The 25,196-nt window shown below is 49.1% G+C and overlaps 1 protein-coding gene across 1 annotated transcript in view; it reads right to left on the reverse strand.

Annotated features, from left to right (window-relative positions):
- Positions 1-10,695: 10,695 nt before the first annotated feature.
- LOC308078728 (NACHT, LRR and PYD domains-containing protein 1b allele 1-like) overlaps positions 10,696-25,196 on the reverse strand; it is a 496,405-nt gene continuing 481,904 nt past the window's right edge. Inside the window, exons 26-28 of the mRNA XM_080420037.1 lie at positions 12,139-12,226; positions 11,734-11,832; positions 10,696-10,839 (exon numbers count right to left, since the gene is read on the reverse strand). Of these exons, the coding sequence (XP_080276163.1) occupies positions 10,722-10,839; positions 11,734-11,832; positions 12,139-12,226 (305 nt within the window). The 3' untranslated portion in view covers positions 10,696-10,721. The remainder of the gene's footprint in view (positions 10,840-11,733; positions 11,833-12,138; positions 12,227-25,196) is intronic.

The following is a 25,196-nucleotide window of genomic DNA, read 5'->3' on the forward strand; positions in this document are numbered from 1 at the left end:
CAGTGGGTGGAGTAGGGGGTGGACAGTGGGTGGAGTAGGGGGTGGACAGTGGGTGGAGTAGGGGTTGGACAGTGGGTGGAGTAGGGGTTGGACAGTGGGTGGAGTAGGGGGTGGACAGTGGGTGGAGTAGGGGGTGGACAGTGGGTGGAGTAGGGGGTGGACAGTGGGTGGAGTAGGGGGTGGACAGTGGGTGGAGTAGGGGTTGGAGAGTGGGTGGAGTAGGGGTGGACAGTGGGTGGAGTAGGGGGTGGACAGTGGGTGGAGTAGGGGTTGGACAGTGGGTGGAGTAGGGGTGGACAGTGGGTGGAGTAGGGGGTGGACAGTGGGTGGAGTAGGGGTTGGACAGTGGGTGGAGTAGGGGTTGGAGAGTGGGTGGAGTAGGGGTGGACAGTGGGTGGAGTAGGGGTGGACAGTGGGTGGAGTAGGGGGTGGACAGTGGGTGGAGTAGGGGTTGGACAGTGGGTGGAGTAGGGGTGGACAGTGGGTGGAGTAGGGGGTGGACAGTGGGTGGAGTAGGGGGTGGACAGTGGGTGGAGTAGGGGGTGGACAGTGGGTGGAGTAGGGGGTGGACAGTGGGTGGAGTAGGGGGTGGACAGTGGGTGGAGTAGGGGTGGACAGTGGGTGGAGTAGGGGGTGGACAGTGGGTGGAGTAGGGGTTGGACAGTGGGTGGAGTAGGGGTTGGACAGTGGGTGGAGTAAGGGGTGGACAGTGGGTGGAGTAAGGGTTGGACATTGGGTGGAGTAAGGGGTGGACAGTGGGTGGAGTAGGGGTTGGACATTGGGTGGAGTAAGGGGTGGACAGTGGGTGGAGTAGGGGTTGGACAGTGGGTGGAATAGGGGTTGGAAAGTGGGTGGAGTAGGGGTTGGACAGTGGGTGGAATAGGGGTTGGAAAGTGGGTGGAGTAGGGGTTGGACAGTGGGTGGAGTAGGGGGGAGTAGGGGGTGGACAGTGGGTGGAGTAGGGGGTGGACAGTGGGTGGAGTAGGGGTTGGACAGTGGGTGGAGTAAGGGGTGGACAGTGGGTGGAATAGGGGTTGGACAGTGGGTGGAGTAGGGGTTGGACAGTGGGTGGAGTAGGGGTTGGACAGTGGGTGGAGTAGGGGTTGGACAGTGGGTGGAATAGGGGTTGGACAGTGGGTGGAGTAGGGGTTGGACAGTGGGTGGAGTAGGGGTTGGACAGTGGGTGGAGTAGGGGTTGGACAGTGGGTGGAGTAGGGGTTGGACAGTGGGTGGAGTAAGGGGTGGACGGTGGGTGGAGTAGGGGTTGGACAGTGGGTGGAGTAGGGGTTGGACATTGGGTGGAGTAAGGGGTGGACAGTGGGTGGAGTAGGGGTTGGACAGTGGGTGGAGTAAGGGTTGGACAGTGGGTGGAGTAGGGGTTGGACAGTGGGTGGAGTAAGGGGTGGACAGTGGGTGGAGTAGGGGTTGGACAGTGGGTGGAGTAGGGGTTGGACAGTGGGTGGAGTAGGGGTTGGATAGTGGGTGGAGTAGGGGTTGGACAGTGGGTGGAGTAAGGGGTGGACAGTGGGTGGAGTAGGGGTTGGACATTGGGTGGAGTAAGGGGTGGACAGTGGGTGGAGTAGGGGTTGGACAGTGGGTGGAGTAGGGGTTGGACAGTGGGTGGAGTAGGGGTTGGACATTGGGTGGAGTAAGGGGTGGACAGTGGGTGGAGTAGGGGTTGGACATTGGGTGGAGTAAGGGGTGGACAGTGGGTGGAGTAGGGGTTGGAAAGTGGGTGGAGTAGGGGTTGGACAGTGGGTGGAGTAGGGGGTGGACAGTGGGTGGAGTAGGGGTTGGACAGTGGGTGGAGTAGGGGTTGGACAGTGGGTGGAGTAGGGGTTGGACAGTGGGTGGAGTAGGGGGTGGACAGTGGGTGGAGTAGGGGGGAGTAGGGGGTGGACAGTGGGTGGAGTAGGGGGTGGACAGTGGGTGGAGTAGGGGTTGGACAGTGGGTGGAGTAGGGGGGAGTAGGGGGTGGACAGTGGGTGGAGTAGGGGTTGGACAGTGGGTGGAATAGGGGTTGGACAGTGGGTGGAGTAAGGGGTGGACAGTGGGTGGAATAGGGGTTGGACAGTGGGTGGAGTAGGGGTTGGACAGTGGGTGGAGTAGGGGGTGGACAGTGGGTGGAGTAGGGGGTGGACAGTGGGTGGAGTAGGGGGTGGACAGTGGGTGGACGGTGGGGGTGGACGGTGGGTGGAGTAGGGGTTGGACAGTGGGTGGAGTAGGGGTTGGACAGTGGGTGGAGTAAGGGGTGGACAGTGGGTGGAATAGGGGGTGGACAGTGGGTGGAGTAGGGGTTGGACAGTGGGTGGAGTAGGGGGTGGACAGTGGGTGGAGTAGGGGGTGGACAGTGGGTGGAGTAGGGGGTGGACAGTGGGTGGACGGTGGGGGTGGACGGTGGGTGGAGTAGGGGTTGGACAGTGGGTGGAGTAGGGGTTGGACAGTGGGTGGAGTAGAGGGGAGTAGGGGGTGGACAGTGGGTGGAGTAGGGGGTGGACAGTGGGTGGAGTAGGGGTTGGACAGTGGGTGGAGTAGGGGGGAGTAGGGGGTGGACAGTGGGTGGAGTAGGGGTTGGACATTGGGTGGAGTAAGGGGTGGACAGTGGGTGGAGTAGGGGTTGGACATTGGGTGGAGTAAGGGGTGGACAGTGGGTGGAGTAGGGGTTGGACATTGGGTGGAGTAAGGGGTGGACAGTGGGTGGAGTAGGGGTTGGACATTGGGTGGAGTAGGGGGGAGTAGGGGGTGGACAGTGGGTGGAGTAGGGGTTGGACATTGGGTGGAGTAAGGGGTGGACAGTGGGTGGAGTAGGGGTTGGACAGTGGGTGGAGTAGGGGGGAGTAGGGGGTGGACAGTGGGTGGAGTAGGGGTTGGACAGTGGTTGGAGTAGGGGGGAGTAGGGGGTGGACAGTGGGTGGAGTAGGGGTTGGACAGTGGTTGGAGTAGGGGTTGGACAGTGGGTGGAGTAAGGGGTGGACAGTGGGTGGAGTAGGGGTTGGACAGTGGGTGGAGTAGGGGTTGGACAGTGGGTGGAGTAAGGGGTGGACAGTGGGTGGAGTAGGGGTTGGACATTGGGTGGAGTAAGGGGTGGACAGTGGGTGGAGTAGGGGTTGGACAGTGGGTGGAGTAGGGGTTGGACAGTGGGTGGAGTAGGGGTTGGACATTGGGTGGAGTAAGGGGTGGACAGTGGGTGGAGTAGGGGTTGGACAGTGGGTGGAGTAGGGGTTGGAAAGTGGGTGGAGTAGGGGTTGGACAGTGGGTGGAGTAGGGGGTGGACAGTGGGTGGAGTAGGGGTTGGACAGTGGGTGGAGTAGGGGTTGGACAGTGGGTGGAGTAGGGGTTGGACAGTGGGTGGAGTAGGGGGGAGTAGGGGGTGGACAGTGGGTGGAGTAGGGGGTGGACAGTGGGTGGAGTAGGGGTTGGACAGTGGGTGGAGTAAGGGGTGGACAGTGGGTGGAGTAGGGGTTGGACAGTGGGTGGAATAGGGGTTGGACAGTGGGTGGAGTAAGGGGTGGACAGTGGGTGGAGTAGGGGTTGGACAGTGGGTGGAATAGGGGTTGGACAGTGGGTGGAGTAAGGGGTGGACAGTGGGTGGAGTAGGGGTTGGACAGTGGGTGGAGTAGGGGGTGGACAGTGGGTGGAGTAGGGGGTGGACAGTGGGTGGAGTAGGGGGTGGACAGTGGGTGGACGGTGGGGGTGGACGGTGGGTGGAGTAGGGGTTGGACAGTGGGTGGAGTAGGGGTTGGACAGTGGGTGGAGTAGGGGTTGGACAGTGGGTGGAGTAGAGGGGAGTAGGGGGTGGAGTAGGGGGTGGAGTAGGGGGTGGACAGTGGGTGGAGTAGGGGTTGGACAGTGGGTGGAGTAGGGGTTGGACAGTGGGTGGAATAGGGGGTGGACAGTGGGTGGAGTAGGGGTTGGACAGTGGTTGGAGTAGGGGGGAGTAGGGGGTGGACAGTGGGTGGAGTAGGGGGGAGTAGGGGGTTGACAGTGGGTGGAGTAAGGGGTGGACAGTGGGTGGAGTAGGGGTTGGACAGTGGGTGGAGTAGGGGTTGGACAGTGGGTGGAGTAAGGGGTGGACAGTGGGTGGAGTAGGGGTTGGACATTGGGTGGAGTAAGGGGTGGACAGTGGGTGGAGTAGGGGTTGGACAGTGGGTGGAGTAGGGGTTGGACAGTGGGTGGAGTAAGGGGTGGACAGTGGGTGGAGTAGGGGGGAGTAGGGGGTTGACAGTGGGTGGAGTAAGGGGTGGACAGTGGGTGGAGTAGGGGTTGGACAGTGGGTGGAGTAGGGGTTGGACAGTGGGTGGAGTAAGGGGTGGACAGTGGGTGGAGTAGGGGTTGGACATTGGGTGGAGTAAGGGGTGGACAGTGGGTGGAGTAGGGGTTGGACAGTGGGTGGAGTAGGGGTTGGACAGTGGGTGGAGTAAGGGGTGGACAGTGGGTGGAGTAGGGGTTGGACAGTGGGTGGAGTAGGGGTTGGACAGTGGGTGGAGTAAGGGGTGGACAGTGGGTGGAGTAGGGGGTGGACAGTGGGTGGAGTAGGGGTTGGACAGTGGGTGGAGTAGGGGTTGGACAGTGGGTGGAGTAGGGGTTGGACATTGGGTGGAGTAAGGGGTGGACAGTGGGTGGAGTAGGGGTTGGACAGTGGGTGGAGTAGGGGTTGGAAAGTGGGTGGAGTAGGGGTTGGACAGTGGGTGGAGTAGGGGTTGGACAGTGGGTGGAGTAGGGGTTGGACAGTGGGTGGAATAGGGGTTGGAAAGTGGGTGGAGTAGGGGTTGGACAGTGGGTGGAGTAGGGGTTGGACAGTGGGTGGAGTAGGGGGTGGACAGTGGGTGGAGTAGGGGGTGGACAGTGGGTGGAGTAGGGGTTGGACAGTGGGTGGAGTAAGGGGTGGACAGTGGGTGGAGTAGGGGTTGGACAGTGGGTGGAATAGGGGTTGGACAGTGGGTGGAGTAAGGGGTGGACAGTGGGTGGAGTAGGGGTTGGACAGTGGGTGGAGTAGGGGGTGGACAGTGGGTGGAGTAGGGGGTGGACAGTGGGTGGAGTAGGGGGTGGACAGTGGGTGGACGGTGGGGGTGGACGGTGGGTGGAGTAGGGGTTGGACAGTGGGTGGAGTAGGGGTTGGACAGTGGGTGGAGTAGAGGGGAGTAGGGGGTGGAGTAGGGGGTGGAGTAGGGGGTGGACAGTGGGTGGAGTAGGGGTTGGACAGTGGGTGGAGTAGGGGTTGGACAGTGGGTGGAATAGGGGGTGGACAGTGGGTGGAGTAGGGGTTGGACAGTGGTTGGAGTAGGGGTTGGACAGTGGTTGGAGTAGGGGGGAGTAGGGGGTTGACAGTGGGTGGAGTAAGGGGTGGACAGTGGGTGGAGTAGGGGTTGGACAGTGGGTGGAGTAGGGGTTGGACAGTGGGTGGAGTAAGGGGTGGACAGTGGGTGGAGTAGGGGTTGGACATTGGGTGGAGTAAGGGGTGGACAGTGGGTGGAGTAGGGGTTGGACAGTGGGTGGAGTAGGGGTTGGACAGTGGGTGGAGTAGGGGTTGGACATTGGGTGGAGTAAGGGGTGGACAGTGGGTGGAGTAGGGGTTGGACAGTGGGTGGAGTAGGGGTTGGAAAGTGGGTGGAGTAGGGGTTGGACAGTGGGTGGAGTAGGGGTTGGACAGTGGGTGGAATAGGGGTTGGAAAGTGGGTGGAGTAGGGGTTGGACAGTGGGTGGAGTAGGGGTTGGACAGTGGGTGGAGTAGGGGGTGGACAGTGGGTGGAGTAGGGGGTGGACAGTGGGTGGAGTAGGGGTTGGACAGTGGGTGGAGTAAGGGGTGGACAGTGGGTGGAGTAGGGGTTGGACAGTGGGTGGAATAGGGGTTGGACAGTGGGTGGAGTAGGGGTTGGACAGTGGGTGGAATAGGGGTTGGACAGTGGGTGGAGTAGGGGTGGACAGTGGGTGGAGTAGGGGTTGGACAGTGGGTGGAGTAGGGGGTGGACAGTGGGTGGAGTAGGGGGTGGACAGTGGGTGGAGTAGGGGGTGGACAGTGGGTGGACGGTGGGGGTGGACGGTGGGTGGAGTAGAGGTTGGACAGTGGGTGGAGTAGGGGTTGGACAGTGGGTGGAGTAGGGGTTGGACAGTGGGTGGAGTAGAGGGGAGTAGGGGGTGGACAGTGGGTGGAGTAGAGGGGAGTAGGGGGTGGACAGTGGGTGGAGTAGGGGGTGGACAGTGGGTGGAGTAGGGGGTGGACAGTGGGTGGAGTAGGGGTTGGACAGTGGGTGGAATAGGGGGTGGACAGTGGGTGGAGTAGGGGTTGGACAGTGGGTGGAGTAGGGGTTGGACAGTGGGTGGAGTAGGGGTTGGACAGTGGTTGGAGTAGGGGTTGGACAGTGGGTGGAGTAGGGGGTGGACAGTGGGTGGAGTAGGGGTTGGACAGTGGGTGGAATAGGGGGTGGACAGTGGGTGGAGTAGGGGTTGGACAGTGGGTGGAGTAGGGGTTGGACAGTGGGTGGAGTAGGGGTTGGACAGTGGGTGGAATAGGGGGTGGACAGTGGGTGGAGTAGGGGGTGGACAGTGGGTGGAGTAGGGGGGAGTAGGGGGTGGACAGTGGGTGGACGGTGGGGGTGGACGGTGGGTGGAGTAGGGGGTGGACAGTGGGTGGACGGTGGGGGTGGACGGTGGGTGGAGTAGGGGTTGGACAGTGGGTGGAGTAGGGGCTGGACAGTGGGTGGAGTAGAGGGGAGTAGGGGGTGGACAGTGGGTGGAGTAGGGGGTGGACAGTGGGTGGAGTAGGGGGTGGACAGTGGGTGGAGTAGGGGTTGGACAGTGGGTGGAATAGGGGGTGGACAGTGGGTGGAGTAGGGGTTGGACAGTGGTTGGAGTAGGGGGGAGTAGGGGGTGGACAGTGGGTGGAGTAGGGGTTGGACAGTGGTTGGAGTAGGGGGGAGTTGGGGGTTGACAGTGGGTGGAGTAGGGGGTGGACAGTGGGTGGAGTAGGGGGTGGACAGTGGGTGGAGTAGGGGTTGGACAGTGGTTGGAGTAGGGGGGAGTAGGGGGTGGACAGTGGGTGGAGTAGGGGTTGGACAGTGGTTGGAGTAGGGGGGAGTTGGGGGTGGACAGTGGGTGGAGTAGGGGGTGGACAGTGGGTGGAGTAGGGGGTGGATCAGGGGGTCATCAGACTCACCGCCTCTGACCCTGTTCCCTCCCTGTGTCACTTTATATCAGTTCCAGCAATACATAACTCTCTCTTATCGCACTGATTTAATTATGCACTTTAGACCCGCAAACTGCCCTTTAGGCCCCGTCCCCAAGCTCTGGAACAACCTGCCCCTCCCCATCCATTCTGTTTAGTCCAATGAGGTTTTCAAATCTTTACTTAAAACCCACCTATTCTCTTTGGCTTTCAATTGCATTTGAACCTATCTAGCCTGTCTAACTGTTTTAACTTAATATACATGTGTCTGTGTGCCAATGAGTGCTTGTTGATGGTTTTTCTTTCTACACCATTTTGGTCAAGTTTGGTTGTTTTAAATGTGCTTCATAAATAAAATGTGATTTGAGTTTGATTTGAAATAAATACATAAAAAACTCCAGCACACTGTCTGCAAATGCAAGAAAAACGTTTAATACAACAACGTCTCGTTCTGTTAAACCGTCATCTATCTTAAGGACAGATCTACAATCTACAAGCATTTTTTTTGCTACTTTTGCATGACACTCATGACAGTAGAGCATTAATTTACAAACGAAAAAGAAAGTTGAAACATGGAGATTCTGCCCGACAGTGACAATATATAACATACAGTTCAAATATACAGTTTGTCAGTCAGTCAGTGTAAAATGTGACTGAGTACAATGGTTTATGCCACAAGTGGGCATTTTTTCATTTTAGATTATTAACGTACAGAATATAAGCTTTCATATGATGCATCATTCATTGAAATTGGATATAAATATTTAAGGAAGATGTAACCATTTGAATATTGTTGAACCTTAAACCCCAAAGCAGAGAAATTGCCCTGCGAAGATCCCAGTTTTCAACACCTCTGTGGCCCAGAAATGGGTGTGACAATGAGAGGGACAACAGTTACTAAACTCCACCCCTAATCCCACCCCTAATCACTCACCCACCCCTAACCACTCCCCGACAGGAGTGACAGTAGGTTAGCTGTTAACACTAGAAACACACTTGACAAGACAGACCTGCTTTTAAATTTCTAAATGTACAGTGAAACAGTACAATTGTATGTATCTTTATGTGGCAGCTGGACATAAATCAGGACAAAATTCCCAAAGGGAAGAATAAAGTAACGTAGAACTCTGACATTTTTAAGCCAGTAGATCATCTGGGGGGGAAAAAATCATAAGAATAAAAAAGAGAGGAGAATTGAACTAGTTTTTTTTTTTTAGGTATTTTATACATAGGCTATTTGAAAATAGGTTGCTGTGACAACGGATATACACAAAAGTAGCGAGGCTAGTAGCTTAAGCATTGTTAGCTCGTCGTCACAGGCGTCCTGGCTTAACTCCAACCTGGTGTTTGCACTCGCCATTTACAACCCGTACATCTACATAAACGTTCAGATTTAAAATATAAAGTGCTTACCTCACGGCCACAGATGTTACAATTCACTTCGGGTGGGTCTAAGTACCCGTATCTTCCGTATTGTTCAATAAAACATATATTTTAATCCAATCGGCGGCCATTTTCTCATAGAGTTATGTTTCAGCGTGCAATACACCCCCCAACCGCTACGGCCGCATAGTTGAAAAAACGGACAATGGCCACCAATCGGATCAAAAAGAAGCGACAATGGGCCACATGAGCACTTTAAACCTACTGTATACATCGGCTATTTGAAAATAGCAGATCTACAAGCTCACAACGCGTCGCATCGCGAGCGACGCATTGTGAGCTTGTAGATCTGCTATTTTCAAATAAAAATCTTGGGGGCTAACTTATAATAAAAATACCTGGCAACACTGGCACATCGTGTGAAGATAGGCGGTGATCAGAGAGTGAAACCGGAGAACAATGCCTAGCCATGACCAATCGAAACCACTATGCGAATCTCGGCCAAGTGTCTCTCCACTCCCCAAAATAACACACAGACTCGCTCAAAAGCAGCCTACTTTGCCATACAAATGTAACCATTTAATAATTCTAAAACGACTATCTTTTGCAATACAAACCTTCTTCAACATTCGAACTGTGTTAATATGAAAAAAAAATGAAAAAACACAAAAATCAAAATCAAAAGAAAATCAAAATTAATTTGCCATTTTCTACTGTTTCTAAAATCGCGACATGGGGAAGGTTTCACCAGTAGCAGTCACAAATATGAAAAATCTATAATACATGAAAAGTATGATGTATCTACATAAAAGCTACAATAATGATACTGTGACATTTACATGATCAAATATCCAACAGGTCAAATATACAGAGTTGCTCATTTTATTGTGAAAAAACTATATATATTCTTTTCCATTTTTTCTTCATATGAAAGTAGAGAATAGTAGGATGTGGCATGCCTTGGACACCAAATAACCTGACACAGCATCATAAAAATGCATATGGTCTGTTGCAGACTACACATGACCTGGTAAATTGTGGTTGTCTGAGAAACGCATGTACACGTACGTACATGCAGTTTGTGTCGGTGTATCTTGTTCATGTTCGTGACAAATCCTGCATCATCTGGATACAAAGGACCTTGTACCATTGGCTTACGGAGTCGTATGTCCAGAAAGGAGAAGCACCCTCATGAAATATAAAAAGACAGTAAGAAAGTAGCTGTAGCTTATTTTTTTCCCCCACGATTTTGTAACCCATTTTTTCACCCAGTGCCAATTGCCTATGTAATCCTGGGCGCTACTCTCCCTCCGCCAGCCTAGGGAGAGCCTAGAACTGAGCTCATGCCTCCTTCAATGCATGAGGAGCTAGCAAGCTGCTTCTTATCACCTGACAGGGGGGAGTTTTCCCGGTAGGTTTACTGCATGTTTTTTGTGAGGGTACCTACCCTAGGGAACACAGGGAGAACATGCAAACTCCACACAGAAAGGCCCTTTTGCCAACCCCACCTAGGGTATGGGCACTGATTACGCGGAGATGTTCTAATGTGCTGCTATTCTGTCGGCAGCCAGCGCTTGTGGAACACCCAGCATGATGCCACTGGTATGGGGATTGGTATGGGGATTTACGCTTACAGTACGTATTGTGACAATTTCCAAATGCTTCCGGTCATACAGTCTGGAGCACAGCAGCTCTGAAAATGAGGACGTTACGTCTCCTCCCCACTTCCGTTTTGTCTTTACAGCCGCGCAAATTTATCCGAATATAAATCAAAATCATCTAAGCATATATAGCTTGCTGCTTAGCAGAAATGAAAAAAAAAATGTAAAGCTATTTTAAAATATTTTTTTGTGAACGGAAAAGGCAGCTTCCTGTCTCGGATATCGGGAGGTGTAGTTCCAGACTCTATATACTGTAGCATTCGGAGATTGTGGAATAGTTGTCTGGCTATACGAGACTAGTATTGTGATAACAATGCAGGCATTTTGACTAGGTAGCATGATGTGATTTTGATTATTGAAATGAAATGTACCAATAAATTGGCAGCATTTCAAGCAAGTGAAAATGGGGTTTAAGGCCTTGACTCCTTTTCGACCGGAAATTATTTGTGCGATGTTTTCTTCCGTTCTGAAAAGCACCGACAGGTGCAAAATGTCCCTCTCGTCAGAGCTGGGTCTCAAATATACATGCACTGTGTGTGGATGTATCTACATACAAGGCACAAGAATGGCACTGTGATACTGATGATCGTCTGACCCAAACGGATCCCTTCTGCTCCTGGTTCCTCTGTCATCCTGCAAAGTTAGAAATGAATCAATACGTGTCACAACCCATACACGATAATAATGTTTCCTAGCAGCACTGATCTGTTTAGAGGATGTGCAAATTGATGAATCAATTGGTGCACAGGTGATAAAAGGCCAGTGTACCTTCATGAGTATTATGAGTTCATGACAAAGAGTAAGCTTGTGCATTGTTATTGCATCACATGCCTTATTTTGCATAATTCATGTTGTGTAAGAACAGATATTTTATGTCATTTGTTATAATGTGGCTGGAGGAATTCTTAAGATGTGTTTTGTTAAACCTTTCTTTATGTACAGTGAAGTCCTACTATCGTTCATATTGCCTGTAAAGTGATCGATTTGTAGCGTTCCACGTTGTTTACTGTGAACACCATGTTTTATTTGGCCACCAGGGTTCATCCTTTTTCATTATAAATTGGTCAGTTTGTTTATGACTGGAAGTGAATGATATCATTGGATGTCAATTATAAGCTTCTGTTCAAGTGTGAAATGAAACACTGCTAATGTCTACAGCTGTCTTAAAATGAATATTCAGCCTTTATGGGGTGATTGTTATTGTAAAGATGTTTGGATACTAATTTGTGATTGCAGTGGTATATTTTGGATTGTTATGCTAATTGTTAATATAACAGTGCCTAATTGTAGATGTATTCTATTTTGTTATTACAGAACTGCTGTAAATAATACTGTTAAGTACAGGACTAATATAGTTAAAAAAGGAAGTCACGTCTCCTCGTCCATTCTTTGCATCCTGACCGATGCACCTTTAACACCTGAAAGAACTAGTACCCCCACGTTGCCCTCATTAACAGTGTGTATATTATAGTACTACTTATTAACTCATACATAACAGTCATACAGTGTATATATAATACTACTTACTCCTCTGCCTCCAACAGGTCTGTGGTCACATAATTACTGGGGATTAATCCCTCCTGACCTGTACTGATTAACATAGCCTTCCACCACCCTTCTTCTGGTCTGCATAGAGAGAGAGAGAGAGGGGGGGGGGCACGAAGGAAGGAAAGAAGATGGGATAATGAAAAGATAAATAAAAAAAACTATAAAGCAGATTAACACACTCACGAATAAAGGCCACAGTGTATATTGTATGAATAAAATATAAATTAAAAAATGACATTTATCACACACATTTAAGGACAGCACTTTACATAATAAGTAACGTCACACAAGACATGAAGCCTCAAGTTTTTAGGTCTAGTTTGTTCTAAAGGCCTATATGTTTAAAACATGGAAAACTAAAGTTGAACAATGTGTCGCACTCACTTCTGTAAGATTTTGAATTTGTCTCCCTTCTTGAAACCCAGGTCTCCATCGTCCTGGGCCTCAAAGTCGTACAGAGCGATGGCATCTTCTACAGGGTGAGATGAAGGGATGCATGAAAGAGAGGATGAAGGGATGCATGAAAGAGAGGATGAGGGGATGCATGAAAGAGAGGATGAAGGATGGATGAAAGAGAGGATGAATAGATGGATGAAAGATAGGATGAAGGGATGCATGAAAGAGAGGATGAGGGGATGCATGAAAGAGAGGATGAGGGGATGCATGAAAGAAAGGATGAGGGGATGCATGAAAGAGAGGATGAAGGATGCATGAAAGAGAGGATGAAGGATGCATGAAAGAGAGAATGAAGGGATGCATGAAAGAGAGGATGAGGGGATGCATGAAAGAGAGGATGAAGGATGCATGAAAGAGAGGATGAAGGGATGCATGAAAGAGAGGATGAGGGGATGCATGAAAGAGAGGATGAAGGATGCATGAAAGAGAGGATGAAGGGATGCATGAAAGAGAGGATGAAGGGATGCATGAAAGAGAGGATGAATGGATGCATGCATGCATGAAAGAGAGGATGAAGGATTACCTTATCAAATTATACTTTGCAATCAGATTTAGCAATAAGGAAATAATACATTAAATTAATCAATAGAAGAATGCAGTGTTATTCAAAGTGCTATGGATACACAGTTGGGTGGGTGTCCAGAAAAGATTCCTGCACACAGACATTTAAGTGTTTATGAGGAGAAACCACAAAGACATCAGTTTTATTTATGGATGCATTATGTGCAATCAGCACATTGAATCCTTCTATATGAAAACAAAGCATCAAGATGCATTCATTTGTCCATAGCTTAAATTCTCCAAGGGGAGGGGGTACAGTCTTATGCATGCACATAAGACGTGCGTTGATTGATTGATTAATGAATCTGTGGTAGATGTTACCAGATATCCTTGCATCTGTCCATTATTGAGGTGCAGTTCCTGATGAACAAAATCTTTCGTTTCATGATTTATATGAGCATGTGTGACTGTTACATTGCCTGCAGGCTACGCTGCTATTGCTTTACTGTCACAATAATTTGATGTTTTTTGAACAACTAACACTTACTTTCTAGTCAGATGTTTTATTTGAAATCAATGCTTTCAAATAAACCCAGATGTGTCACAGTTCCAGGCAGGTCTGTGTGTTTGTCTATGTCTGGTCAGTGTCTGGTCAGTGTCTGGTCAGTGCCGTGATGTGCGTGTGTGTGTACAACCACAGTGGTAATAGACGCTTTTAGCCCTGCCTGTTGCTCTGCCTCTGCCTGCATTCCTAAGTTTTTTTTCCATATTGCTGACATGTCTGAATAAAATTATGCTTTTAACAAGCAAAATAAGCAGGTGCCGATCACCCAGGGCTCGTGCACCCACGGGAGACAACGAGCGCCCACTGGGAATGCACTGGTTGGACGGTTAAAGTGCTTTGCAACGTGTGCACTGCGCAGGATGGCCAAATCAAAAATGGCCGCCATTGGCTATGATGAAAATCCAACTCATTTGATGAAAATCCAACTCATTTGTTTTTGAGTGGATATACACATGTAATACCTCCATTTTGACTAATTGGGGTGTGTGGAATTCATTTTTGATATTGTTATGACCATTTTGGGTGATTTTGACCTTGAAAGGTCATGGTCAAGGTCATTTTGCTATTCCAAAGACATTGGCCATAACTTGGCCATTGTTAAGAGTAAAAACAGGTGCAATAAGTCTATTTCAACTAATTCTGACATTTAGAATTCCTTTCTGATATTGTTTTGACCATTAAGGATCATCTTGTCATTGAAATATCAATATCAATGTCATTATTCAATAACTCGATTTGTTTCTTTAGTCACTTTTATTGTATTTCTTTCATAATTATTTGTTTTATTTAAAACAAAAGACATGAACATGAAAAATATAACAATTCTAAATATCCCCCTTTAACTTTTATTTGATTTGGGTGCTTTAATTAGAAAATAAGACAAGATAAGAAAATAAAAGTGAAATAAAATCATATCTTTTTTGTACAATTTCTCTTACAGTGCACCATATATGTGTGCATGCTGGTTAGTGTGATGGGTTTTTACATGAAGGATTTTCCAGTTTTCCATGGCAGAATATGATGCACGGAACTCCAGCAGCACGGCAGCCACATCGCCGAGTGTCGCACTTTCCTGCACACTTGCATAATCGGTGGTAAGGGCTTTAGACATTTTGATCGCAGTAGCGTACCAAAGTGCTCCTCCCATCCATGTTCCACTGGCTCTAATCTTTCCTCAGGTTCCTTGGCTGTCGCAAGCAGGTGGCAAGCCCTATGCACCAGAAAAGCACCATGTTTGATGTGACCTCTGATCACACTACTTGTGGGAGGGATAGCATCAATTCCAGCGCTGGCACTGGTATAGCTTTCCCTGAGGTCATCAAACGTCTCAGCAGTTGTACTTGACCTGGCCCCTGTCCGGACACGTACCAAGTCCTTCTCTGCCAACGCTGTGTCTTGTTCTGTCAAGGTGTCTGCCTCTCCAAAGTTTGTTAAATATTGTACTGGGTCAGAAGCCATAGCTGCATGTTTGGTCCCCACCTTGCTCATGCAGTCTTCTCCAGTCAGGATATGCGCCTTGATCACTGTCTTGGCTAGTGGTGCTCCACGATGAGAGACTGCTTGATGCAGTGGAAGCATGCGCCGCTTCTCACCAGTGCCATACTGCTGCCAGATCTCCTTCACCCCCAGTGCTTGGAAGTATGGGGTGTAGTATAGCAGTAATGCGAAGGTGTCTGTATCATTGGAGACTATGACAACTCTCTTGCTCTGTTTCACACGAACACACCACTCCAAATGCACCACCAATCTGGTCTCAGCCTCCTCAATCCAGTTCAAGAGGTCTGGGATCTTTTCACCACCAGCCGTCTTTGCTGGGAGCACATCATCTTCAGAGACAACAGAGCTGACAATGATGGTAGCATTGCCACAGGCTTGACTGGCTTGACTGCACACCATATCCCGAACTAGCAGTTGGAGATTCCGCTTGTTCTCCTCAGACGCCCAGAACTTGTCAAGTTGCTGAGGGATGGGTGTGTCTCTGTTCATGCCAATGATGTCGATTCCTGTTATTGAGTCTGTGTGCCGCATGCGCTCCCCTTCCTTTAGAGACATCTCAATGTATGAGATGGATGAACCCTGGCTCTTGGCAGAGGGATAATGTTGAGCTGATGATAGCGTTGATGACAGCACCTAAAGTAGGGAATCGTGCAAGTGGCATCTGCCGCATTTTCGACATGAAATCTACCACAACATGAGTGGCAAGAGTAGACTTTGGACTCCATTGGGTGAGGTCAAGTTCAGGCTCAATCTCACTGACAAGTTTTGACTTGTTGACATGAGCTGGAAGGTCACCATCAAACAGGGGAGATGCTGAGAGCATATCATGAGTAAGTATCTGCCGGATGTTCATGCCCCGCTCCTTAGCAATGTCCATACTCCTATGTGCCTCAGCCATGTCTTTGGATGAGACTAACTTCTGCTCCTTCAGAATGGTTGTTGACGTCTTCTGAGGTTGCTCGTTGAACTGAGGTAACTTCCGCTTTGGTATGGTTGTGCTCATTTTCTTGGTCTTCTCAACTAACCTCTCCTGTCTGTATGACAGCGTAGACACGCTCCCCATTTTTTAGACAATTGAGTAGGCGTGGAGTGACCCCTCGGTCAACAGCTTGCTTTGTGAGCAGATTGCGCTGTGGCACAGGCACATTGACCATCATTGAGTATGGATTCTGACGCTCTAGCACGAAGTCCAGCAGCTTCGCCACATTCCGGTGCATGCTGGAGATGGCATTCTGTATCTTTCATGGTGTGGTTGTTGGTGAGAAAGTTGAGGACATTGGTGATTGACCCAATCTCGTGGAACAAGAGCTCGAACTCTGCCACAGAATTTTCATTGTGTGTGGCTCCTACTACAGTGACCTCCTGGACCCTTCGACACTCGCTGAATGGTCTGCTCAACCTTCATGTCACCTCCTACAGCCCAGACCCAGCCTGGGCGATCCCGAATAACCCACTGGCCTATATAGAAGCGCCGGTAGAGCTCAGGATGTGTGAACTCTAGCACCTTGATTTGTTCAAGATACCATGAGCCATGACGCAGGTAGTTTATGCAATCACATTCTGCAAAGATTGGCATAGAGTCCGCATGTAGATTTCAGTTTCCTTCTCTTTCAGAGACTACAGCATTCTTGATGACGGCCACCAACAAAATTCTTATTTGATTTTGTGGTATGGTTTTATTTGTATATCACTTTTATTCCTACATAGTCTTGTTTGCTAATTTCAACACCCAATTAAAATAAAAGTTAAACAGAGATGTTTAACTTTTTTTTCATGTACATGTATTTTGCTGTAAATAAAACAAATTATTATGAAAAAGAATACAATAAAAGGGATAGTAAAGTACAAAATCGTAATTGAATTATTGAATAATGACATTGACATTGATATTTCAATGATTTTCATCATAGCCAATGGCGGCCATTTTTGATTTGGCCATTGGGCCATTCGTGCCACTCTGGCGAACAAGCACCTCCGTGATTTTTCATGTCTAGGGACCCACTGACTCAGTTCAGGTGAGAAATTCCCCCAACACCAAATTGCGAACAGGTCTACAGGCCAGGTACAGTATTAGTTATGGTTTAAACTGGGGAGCTGATCAGCTTCGTTCAGACCGGCTCTGACTTGCGCTGGAGTGACAACCGAATTGATATGTCCTACTTTTGTGCTGCGCATTCATTATTTGGATTCCAATAGTAAAAACATTTTAAATGGTTTTCATATACTCTTAATATATTTTTCAAATGAGATTTGGCCCTATAGATCGAAATGTGCTCAGTTTGGGCCATTTTCTGGGTGTTAATTTCAATTAATAAATAAATTAATACTTCTTCAACTATTCGAATAAACATTTTTAATGTTTAGTGAAATGAACCACTGGGAACATCCCTACTTCTTGTATTGTGGTGTGTATACTGATGGCTGTAGTGTGTTCAACCCCCCCCCCCCCCCCCCCCCCCCCCAGGTCTCTTCATAAGGAAAGGTGCGTCATGCTAGGGGCGTGGCAGACTGAGAAGCACACATTCTATAGACCTTGTTTGCGTGCGGGAGATTTACTTTGTCTTATTTTATTCTATTGCAAGTTTAGTTTTCTATTAATTTATGCATCTCTGTAAAAGGAAGAAAATCTAACCAAACCTGGAGTGGACATTCTATTCTTCAATCTGCAACAAGCGTCTATTATTTCAGTCCAAGAGTGACTCACACAAATGGAAAACATTGTTTTTTAAACAAAAAGCTATGTGGTCACTACAATAAGGATTTTATTTCTGTATCTCACACACAGTGACAGTTCACTCGGTATTTAAATCAAATAATAACACTTCCAAAGTTTACTTCTGTCCCTGTCGCTCTCCCTGATAAATAAAATAAACAGCCAAACAAACAAATATATCAAAAACAAACAATCATCACTTCAAACGCCCCTCCCACCAAACAAATCCCACTGTCCCTTGTAACCCCGCGGGTCAAAATGTAAACATAAACAATAAACAAACACGCACAGCGTTTAGAAGTCTGTCGCGCACGCACGCTGTTTAAATAAATAAATAAATAGTCCCGCGACCGTCCTCTTCTGATCGCACTCCCGCGACGCAAACTGTTCCTTAATCCACTCAAAAGAAAAGTCTCTTCCGCGCGCAGCGGCCCAAATAATAGCTAAATACGGGGTACCTCTCTAATTTGTAATCCAAAGAAAAGGTTGCTCGGTTTGGTCTCACCGGCCTCGGCTGTCGGCTCCACTCCCGACCGGCGTCTCGACCACAACACCACGGCGCTCGGATCCCAACGCACAGCAGGAACGGCAGGTTCCTCTCTCCGCTGGGCTCGAAAGTCCTTTAACCTCGGCTGCAGTTTACTGTTTACACTTTGTTTCAAAACTCTCTAAACTGGCGCTTCGAAGTCTCTGCTTTCCTCCTCCGCTCAACCTGGCACAAACGGTTTGGTTCGTTCAACCCCCATGTTGTGTACCACACCCTCTATTAGTAACCTCGGGTGGCATCACTGATTCTATTATCCCTCCAATCAGACCCATTACAGTTCATGTGAATAGGACAAGTTCATATTTTCTCACAGCTTCAAACATGTTACCTACAGTACATTTAACAAATATAATAACATGCACAGGTCGAGTGGAATACTAATAATAATAATAATGTGCAATTGTCACAGTCCCCCCCCCCCCCCCCAAGCTGGAAGCTAATTTTCAAGTCCTACCAAAGTAAGGTTTGAGGTTGACCAAAGCGTTGATTAAGCGTATCCACTTTGTCACTATCTTTCCATTTCACTCTTTAATTTATGGGGCCTGTCTGACTCGTCACTATAACTGGACCTGACCATTTTGGCGCAAGCTTCGACGAGTATGCATCAGATGCTTTGGAGAGCCGATGTGTCCTCACCCAGACCAAATCGCTCGGCTGGAACTGTACGTGTTTCCGCCGGGCATTATAATACTTGGCTTGTCTGGCTTGAGACACACCCACCCTTCGTTTGACCTCTTTGACCATGGCCTGCTGTCTTTCTAGGAGATTGTATGAGGGTTGTATGGGCATGGGTGGAGATGCTATCATATGCTCCAAGGGACCGTACAACCCACGGCCCATGGACATTTCAGCAGGTGTATGGCCAGTGGTCTCATGCATTGCAGTGTTGATGGCGTATCGGAACTCGGGCAACCATTGATCCCACTTGTTGTGCTGGTCTCCCACGAATGATGCGATCAGTCTTGATGGTCCTGTTTGCCCTCTCCGTGAGGTTGGCCTGGGGATGGTAGCTGGTAGTGAACTTGTGTACCACGCCCCAGGTCTTGCAGAGATCGTCAAAGACATTTCCGGTTAGTTATGGTCCGCGATCCGAGATCAGGTACTTAGGGACCCCCCATCGAGTGAATATTTCATCTTTAAGGATCGCACTAAGCCTCTGGGCTTTACCATCTCTCAGCGGAAACATTTCCTCCCATTTGGTGTAGTAGTCGATGTTTCCCTTCTTGCTCCTCAGGAACGGCCCCATCAGATCGATCCCGAGGGCCTCTCCTGCCTGGCTTATCTGGGTGGACTGCAACATACCGGATGGTTTTTGATTCTCAGGCTTGTACTGCTGGCAAACTTGACACTTCTTGACATAATCACACACATCTTGGCGGACCGTCGGCCACCAGGCCACCTCAAGAACTCGAAGTAGGGTCTTCAGCCTTCGTAGATGCCCACTCATGGGGCGGTCATGGAAGTACTCCAGGAAATATTGGACAAGGCTCTCGGGCACCACCACCTGATACTTCAGTCCGATGTCCCTGGTTGGCTGTCTCCGATACAAGATTCCCTGAATCTCCTCGAAGCCTAACCGATCGGTCCGCTGGTCCGACTGGTCGAGATTCTCTAGAAGATCTCCGACCTTAGGATCCGCGCTTTGTGCTTTGGCTAGACCATCTAACGTTGTGGGTAGTTCCGAGTTACCAGACACTGCCATTACTGCACACACTGCCTGCTGTTCAGTTGGAGTCACCGCCCGAGATAAGTCGTCGGGGGCGATGTTCAGATGACCCTTCCTGTACTATATGTTGAATTGGAATTCTTGAAGGCGCATTGTCCAGCGAGTGAGTCTAGACGAGGACTTAGGGTTCTTGAATGCCCAAGTGAGGGCAGCGTGGTCGGTGTACACGTCGAACTCCACTCCTTCAAGGAAGTGTTTCCACTTTTCCACCGCCCACCCAAGACACTCTCTCTCGGACGTAGAGTAGTTGCATTCGGCTCCTCTGAGTCCCCGAGAGGCATACGCAATCACCTTCTCTAAGCCGCCCACCTGCTGGGTCAGTACGGCTCCCAACCCGACACTACTGGCGTCAGTATGGACCAGTACAGGTGCCTCCACTAGAGTCTGCTTCAGCTTTTCAAAGTTTGTCTGGCATTCCTCCGTCCAATTCCACTTCACCCCCTTCCGCTTCAAGTGATTTAACGGCGCGGCCAGGTCTGCGAAGTGAGGAATGAATTTGAAATACCAGCCCGCCATTCCGAGAAATCTCTGCAATGACTGCGATGAAGTCATGGGGAGCTGGATAGTTCATAACGGCAACGGTTTTGTCTGGGTCCGTCTCGACCCCCTGTGCAGAGACGATATGTCCCAGAAACTTCAGCTGCTCTCGGTAGAAGTGACATTTCTCAAGATTCAGGGTGAGGTTGGCGACATGAAGCTTGGCGAACACGGCATCAAGATCTTTCATATGCTGGTCAGGACTTGGAGAGAAGACGATAATGTCGTTGATGTAGACGAAACAGCACCTTGCCCTGAGATCACCGAGCACTCTCTCTATCAATCTCTGGAAAGTAGCACCGGCATTTTTCAGTCCAAAGGGCATGGTTCTGAATTGATACAGTCCGATGGGTGTTATGACTGCGGTCTTGTGTTTGCTCTCCTTATCCATTGCGACCTGCCAGTACCCTGCCTTCAGATCCAGAGTGCTAAAATGGCATGCTCCATGCATTGATTCCAAGATGTTGTGTATCAGGGGCATGGGGTAGGCATTCAGATTCGTTTTGGAGTTGAGTCCTTTATAATTCACACAGAATCTGTTACTCCCGTCCGGCTTCTTGACCAACACCACCGGTGCGGCCGAGGAAGAGTCAGAAGGTTCCAAGATTCCCTTGGTGAGCATCCCCTGTACCTCATCCACGATGATTTGGCGTTTGTACGGTGAGACTCGGTAGGCTCTACATCGCACCGGCAGTTCATCCGTGGTGTGCACTTTATGGGTGGCAACATTGGTCTTACCTAGTTGCCCCGAGGACACAGACGGCCATCTCTGGAAGAGACATTCCACCTCGGGTGGAACATTTCGGACACGGTGTAATGGCGTGACACCAACACTGCCCATCGATGGCGATACAGGCACAGCAAGATAGTTTTGCCGAGGGCAGGGCGGGTGAGGCCTGTGAGGCAAAGGCATAGTGTGTGTAGCCCTCAGGACCCCACACCCCGTGAGTCTTTTCGCCAAAGTTGAGGACAGTTTTGGTCTTCAGTCAGAAGTCGAGGCCCAGCATCAAAGGGAAGGTGAGATTGTGGTCGTCTAGGATGAATGTTTCCACAGACCACATATGACCATGCCAGCCGTAGATCAAACCCACCTTCCCCACCACTTGGTGCTCCTTTCCATCTGCCAGGATGAACTTCCGGTCATCACACTTCCTCAGATGTTCCCCTGCTCGGGATAACTGCTGCCAGTTGCTTCTCCTCATCAGGGTGTATGAACAGCCTGTGTCCATCACCGCTTCAAACTCCATGCCTCTCGTGGCAATGGGAACGAATAATAAGTTCATCCATCCATTTGACTCCCTTGTCTCCGCCTTGTTTGACTCCCTTGTCTCCGCCTTGTTGATTTACCTTCTTCCAGTAGGTGCTGGAGGAAAAACAATCCTTTTCCACTTGGGACCCAACCTTCACCAGTTGATCCACCGTCTGTACGGTCCCGCAAAGACACCCAGCAATCCTCGGATTACAGTTGTTGAGTATCTTCCTCACCAATTCACTTTCAGTGATTTCCGGCTTCCACTTCAGACAGAGCGCACGGTAGTCATAGGCAAAGTCTCGCAGACTTTGGTGGGAAGTTGCAGCATGTCACGCAGCTTCTCCTCGAATTCCGATTGATAATCGGTGGGTAAGAACGCGACAAGAAACGCTTCCTTAAACCCTGCCCAAGACTTACACTTCTGCCTCTCAGATGTCCCCCAACTCCTGGCGGACCCCTCAAGGACACTCGCAAGCGTCCCCATGAGTTCCATATCTGACATGGGCCTAACGGGGAAGAAGTTCTCACATTACTCCACAAAGTTCAGGATATCCGAAATCTCCTTAGATCCACCATACTTAGGGAATTCCAGTCTGATGGCGGGTTTCGAGAATCGGTAGGCACTGGCTGGCTGAACAGGTGGTGCACTAGTGGACTGGTCAGTAGCTGCAACGGGGTGCTGTCCCCCAGATGGCGTGACGGATTGACTGGAAGGCACAGGGGTGGGCAGTTCATGAGAGGCCATAGTGGGAGCTACCTGAAGTGCACTGACTGGCAGGTACTAGGACGTATGGCTCCTGAGAGGTAGCAGTGGGCGGTACCTGAGGTGCACTGGTGGACTATCGGTAGGGAGTACTCGTGGGATGATGGCGAGGTGTATGTGTTCCATAGAAACTAAATTATGGGCGAGGTGAAACCTGGGCCCTTCTCAGGTGAGCGGTACTCGCTCTTTTTATTTTCGAGACCTCATTATTCCATCTCTCATCCCTCCTCTGTAAACACTCAACAACCCCTTGCTCTAATTGTTTGACTGTGTTCCTCACAAGAACTTCCATCTCGACCATCCTACGATCTATGTACTCCCTCAGAACCTCTTCCCGGTTAATAGTTCTCTCACTCGTTTTCTCGAACTCACCCCGCACATTCTCCACATGACCTTCCAAGGTTTGAATCTTGTCCTTAATCATGGCCAAGTCCTGCTGTATTGGGCCCGGGCCCTCAATTTCCTCCTCTTCGTCCTCCTCATCCTCGTCTTCCTCATCAGAGATGTACAGAGAGCTAATGAGTGATGTGATTTCACCTAAAGGATTACGGTGATGTTCAAAGGATTGGCGCCCTGGAATATTAACTTCCTCCTCACCCTGAACAGTGGCTGCCTCCTCTACTATATGTGCTAGCTGTTCTGGGTTTCCCCCACTTAGTACCATTGTCTTTTTCAGAAGTTTTTTTTTTTGCATTATTCACTGTTACCTTTTTTTTCTCCAAAATCAATTCTCAAAATACTGGCTTTCAGTGTCTACTTTAAAACCCACGATCCCTGTATGGGCCACCACATGTAACAATCGGCCTTTTTAACTGAAAGGATACTTATTACCAAAAGGAAAAAACAACGAGATCGGTGGGTGATTTAACTGATAACATTTTTTATATAGAAGCCAGGTATTAATTGACAGTTCACTCGGTATTTAAATCAAATAATAACACTTCCAAAGTTTACTTCTGTCCCTGTCGCTCTCCCTGATAAATAAAATAAACAGCCAAACAAACAAATATATCAAAAACAAACAATCATCACTACGTAGATAACTTGTCTGGCCTTCTGTTGTTCTCTTGTTTTTGATCTCCTTCCCACTTGCCCCCCACCCCCTCTTCTTCTCCCCCCCCCCCCTCTTCTTTCTATGGAAATTAACGTTGCGATGGGAACGATGTACAAAAACGAATTTCACCCACTTTTTTACCTTGTAAACCTGTGATGTGACAATAAACCTGATTCTGATTCTGATTCACTTCAAACGCCCCTCCCACCAAACAAATCCCACTGTCCCTTGTAACCCCGCGGGTCAAAATGTAAACATAAACAATAAACAAACACGCACAGCGTTTAGAAGTCCGTCGCACACGCACGCTGTTTAAATAAATAAATAAATAGTCCCGCGACCGTCCTCTTCTGATCGCACTCCCGCGACACAAACTGTTCCTTAATCCACTCAAAAGAAAAGTCTCTTCCGCGCGCAGCGGCCCAAATAATAGCTAAATACGGGGTACCTCTCTAATTTGTAATCCAAAGAAAAGGTTGCTCGGTTTGGTCTCACCGGCCTCGGCTGTCGGCTCCACTCCCGACCGGCGTCTCGACCACAACACCACGGCGCTCGGATCCCAACGCACAGCAGGAACGGCAGGTTCCTCTCTCCGCTGGGCTCGAAAGTCCTTTAACCTCGGCTGCAGTTTACTGTTTACACTTTGTTTCAAAACTCTCTAAACTGGCGCTTCGAAGTCTCTGCTTTCCTCCTCCGCTCAACCTGGCACAAACGGTTTGGTTCGTTCAACCCCCATGTTGTGTACCACACCCTCTATTAGTAACCTCGGGTGGCATCACTGATTCTATTATCCCTCCAATCAGACCCATTACAGTTCATGTGAATTGGACAAGTTCATATTTTCTTCAAACATGTTACCTACAGTACATTTAACAAATATAATAACATGCACAGGTCGAGTGGAATTCTAATAATAATAATGTGCAATTGTCACACGTTCTTTGGTCTAGTTTTCAGGGGAGCACCTGGATATATTATGTTTAAAGCATGCTGATTCAGAAGAAGTTGACACATCTAGCAGTAATGCATGTGCAAAGTAACGCGTCGTGTATGCATGCAGCAGCTGTTTTTCTTTGAAACGCTGCTGTAGTTTTAGTTGTTCAGGCTAATTGGCAATTGTTTTTCTTGTTGTTCCAGCATGCAACTATGTTTTGGTATTTGGTATAATGCACCTGGCTTTGTATAGGTATAAGGTACTGTGTGACATGCCCCCCAAAAATCACTAAGTGTGCCACGGGTAGTCTGCATATTGATTGATTGATTGATTGATTGATTGAATACTTTATTAGTCAGAAATGTAAACAGCACGAGGTACAGTCAGACATTAAGGGTAAAAGCAACACAAAAAAGGTCCCGAGGACTTGTTTCTATTGTGGTCCTATGTATTCAATTCATGTGGTCTGTTCATCTGTATGTGTCCCCATGGCTGCCAATTAGTTAGTTTGTCTATTTTTTTCTGACTGTGTCCACAACTCATCTGTCTGGTAGCTTATTTTCTCTTTCTCTGTCCATCTCTGTCTATTTGTCTCTGTTTCTGGTCCAACATTCTCTGCCTTTGTCCTCAGTCTGTTTCTTAATACCCGCTCTGTCCTGTCTGACCCAGTTCTCTGTCCCTTCAACCCTGTCATGTTCACACCGTTAGTTCTGTCTGCCCCATCCAGTCCTGTGTTCCTATCGTATTACATTATTTCAGTTCTGTCTGGTCCCGTCAAGTAACCCAGTCCTGTACTGTCCTGTTTTGCCCAGCCCCCCAGCCAGTCCAATGTGTATTACTTCCAGATTCTGTCTCTCCTGTCCAGCCCAGTTTAGTGTGGACCTGTTCTGTCCAGTG

The sequence above is a fragment of the Gymnoscopelus braueri genome (assembly GCF_963280865.1).
Source record: "Gymnoscopelus braueri genome assembly, chromosome: 22".
In the NCBI taxonomy this organism is placed as follows: Eukaryota; Metazoa; Chordata; class Actinopteri; order Myctophiformes; family Myctophidae; genus Gymnoscopelus; species Gymnoscopelus braueri.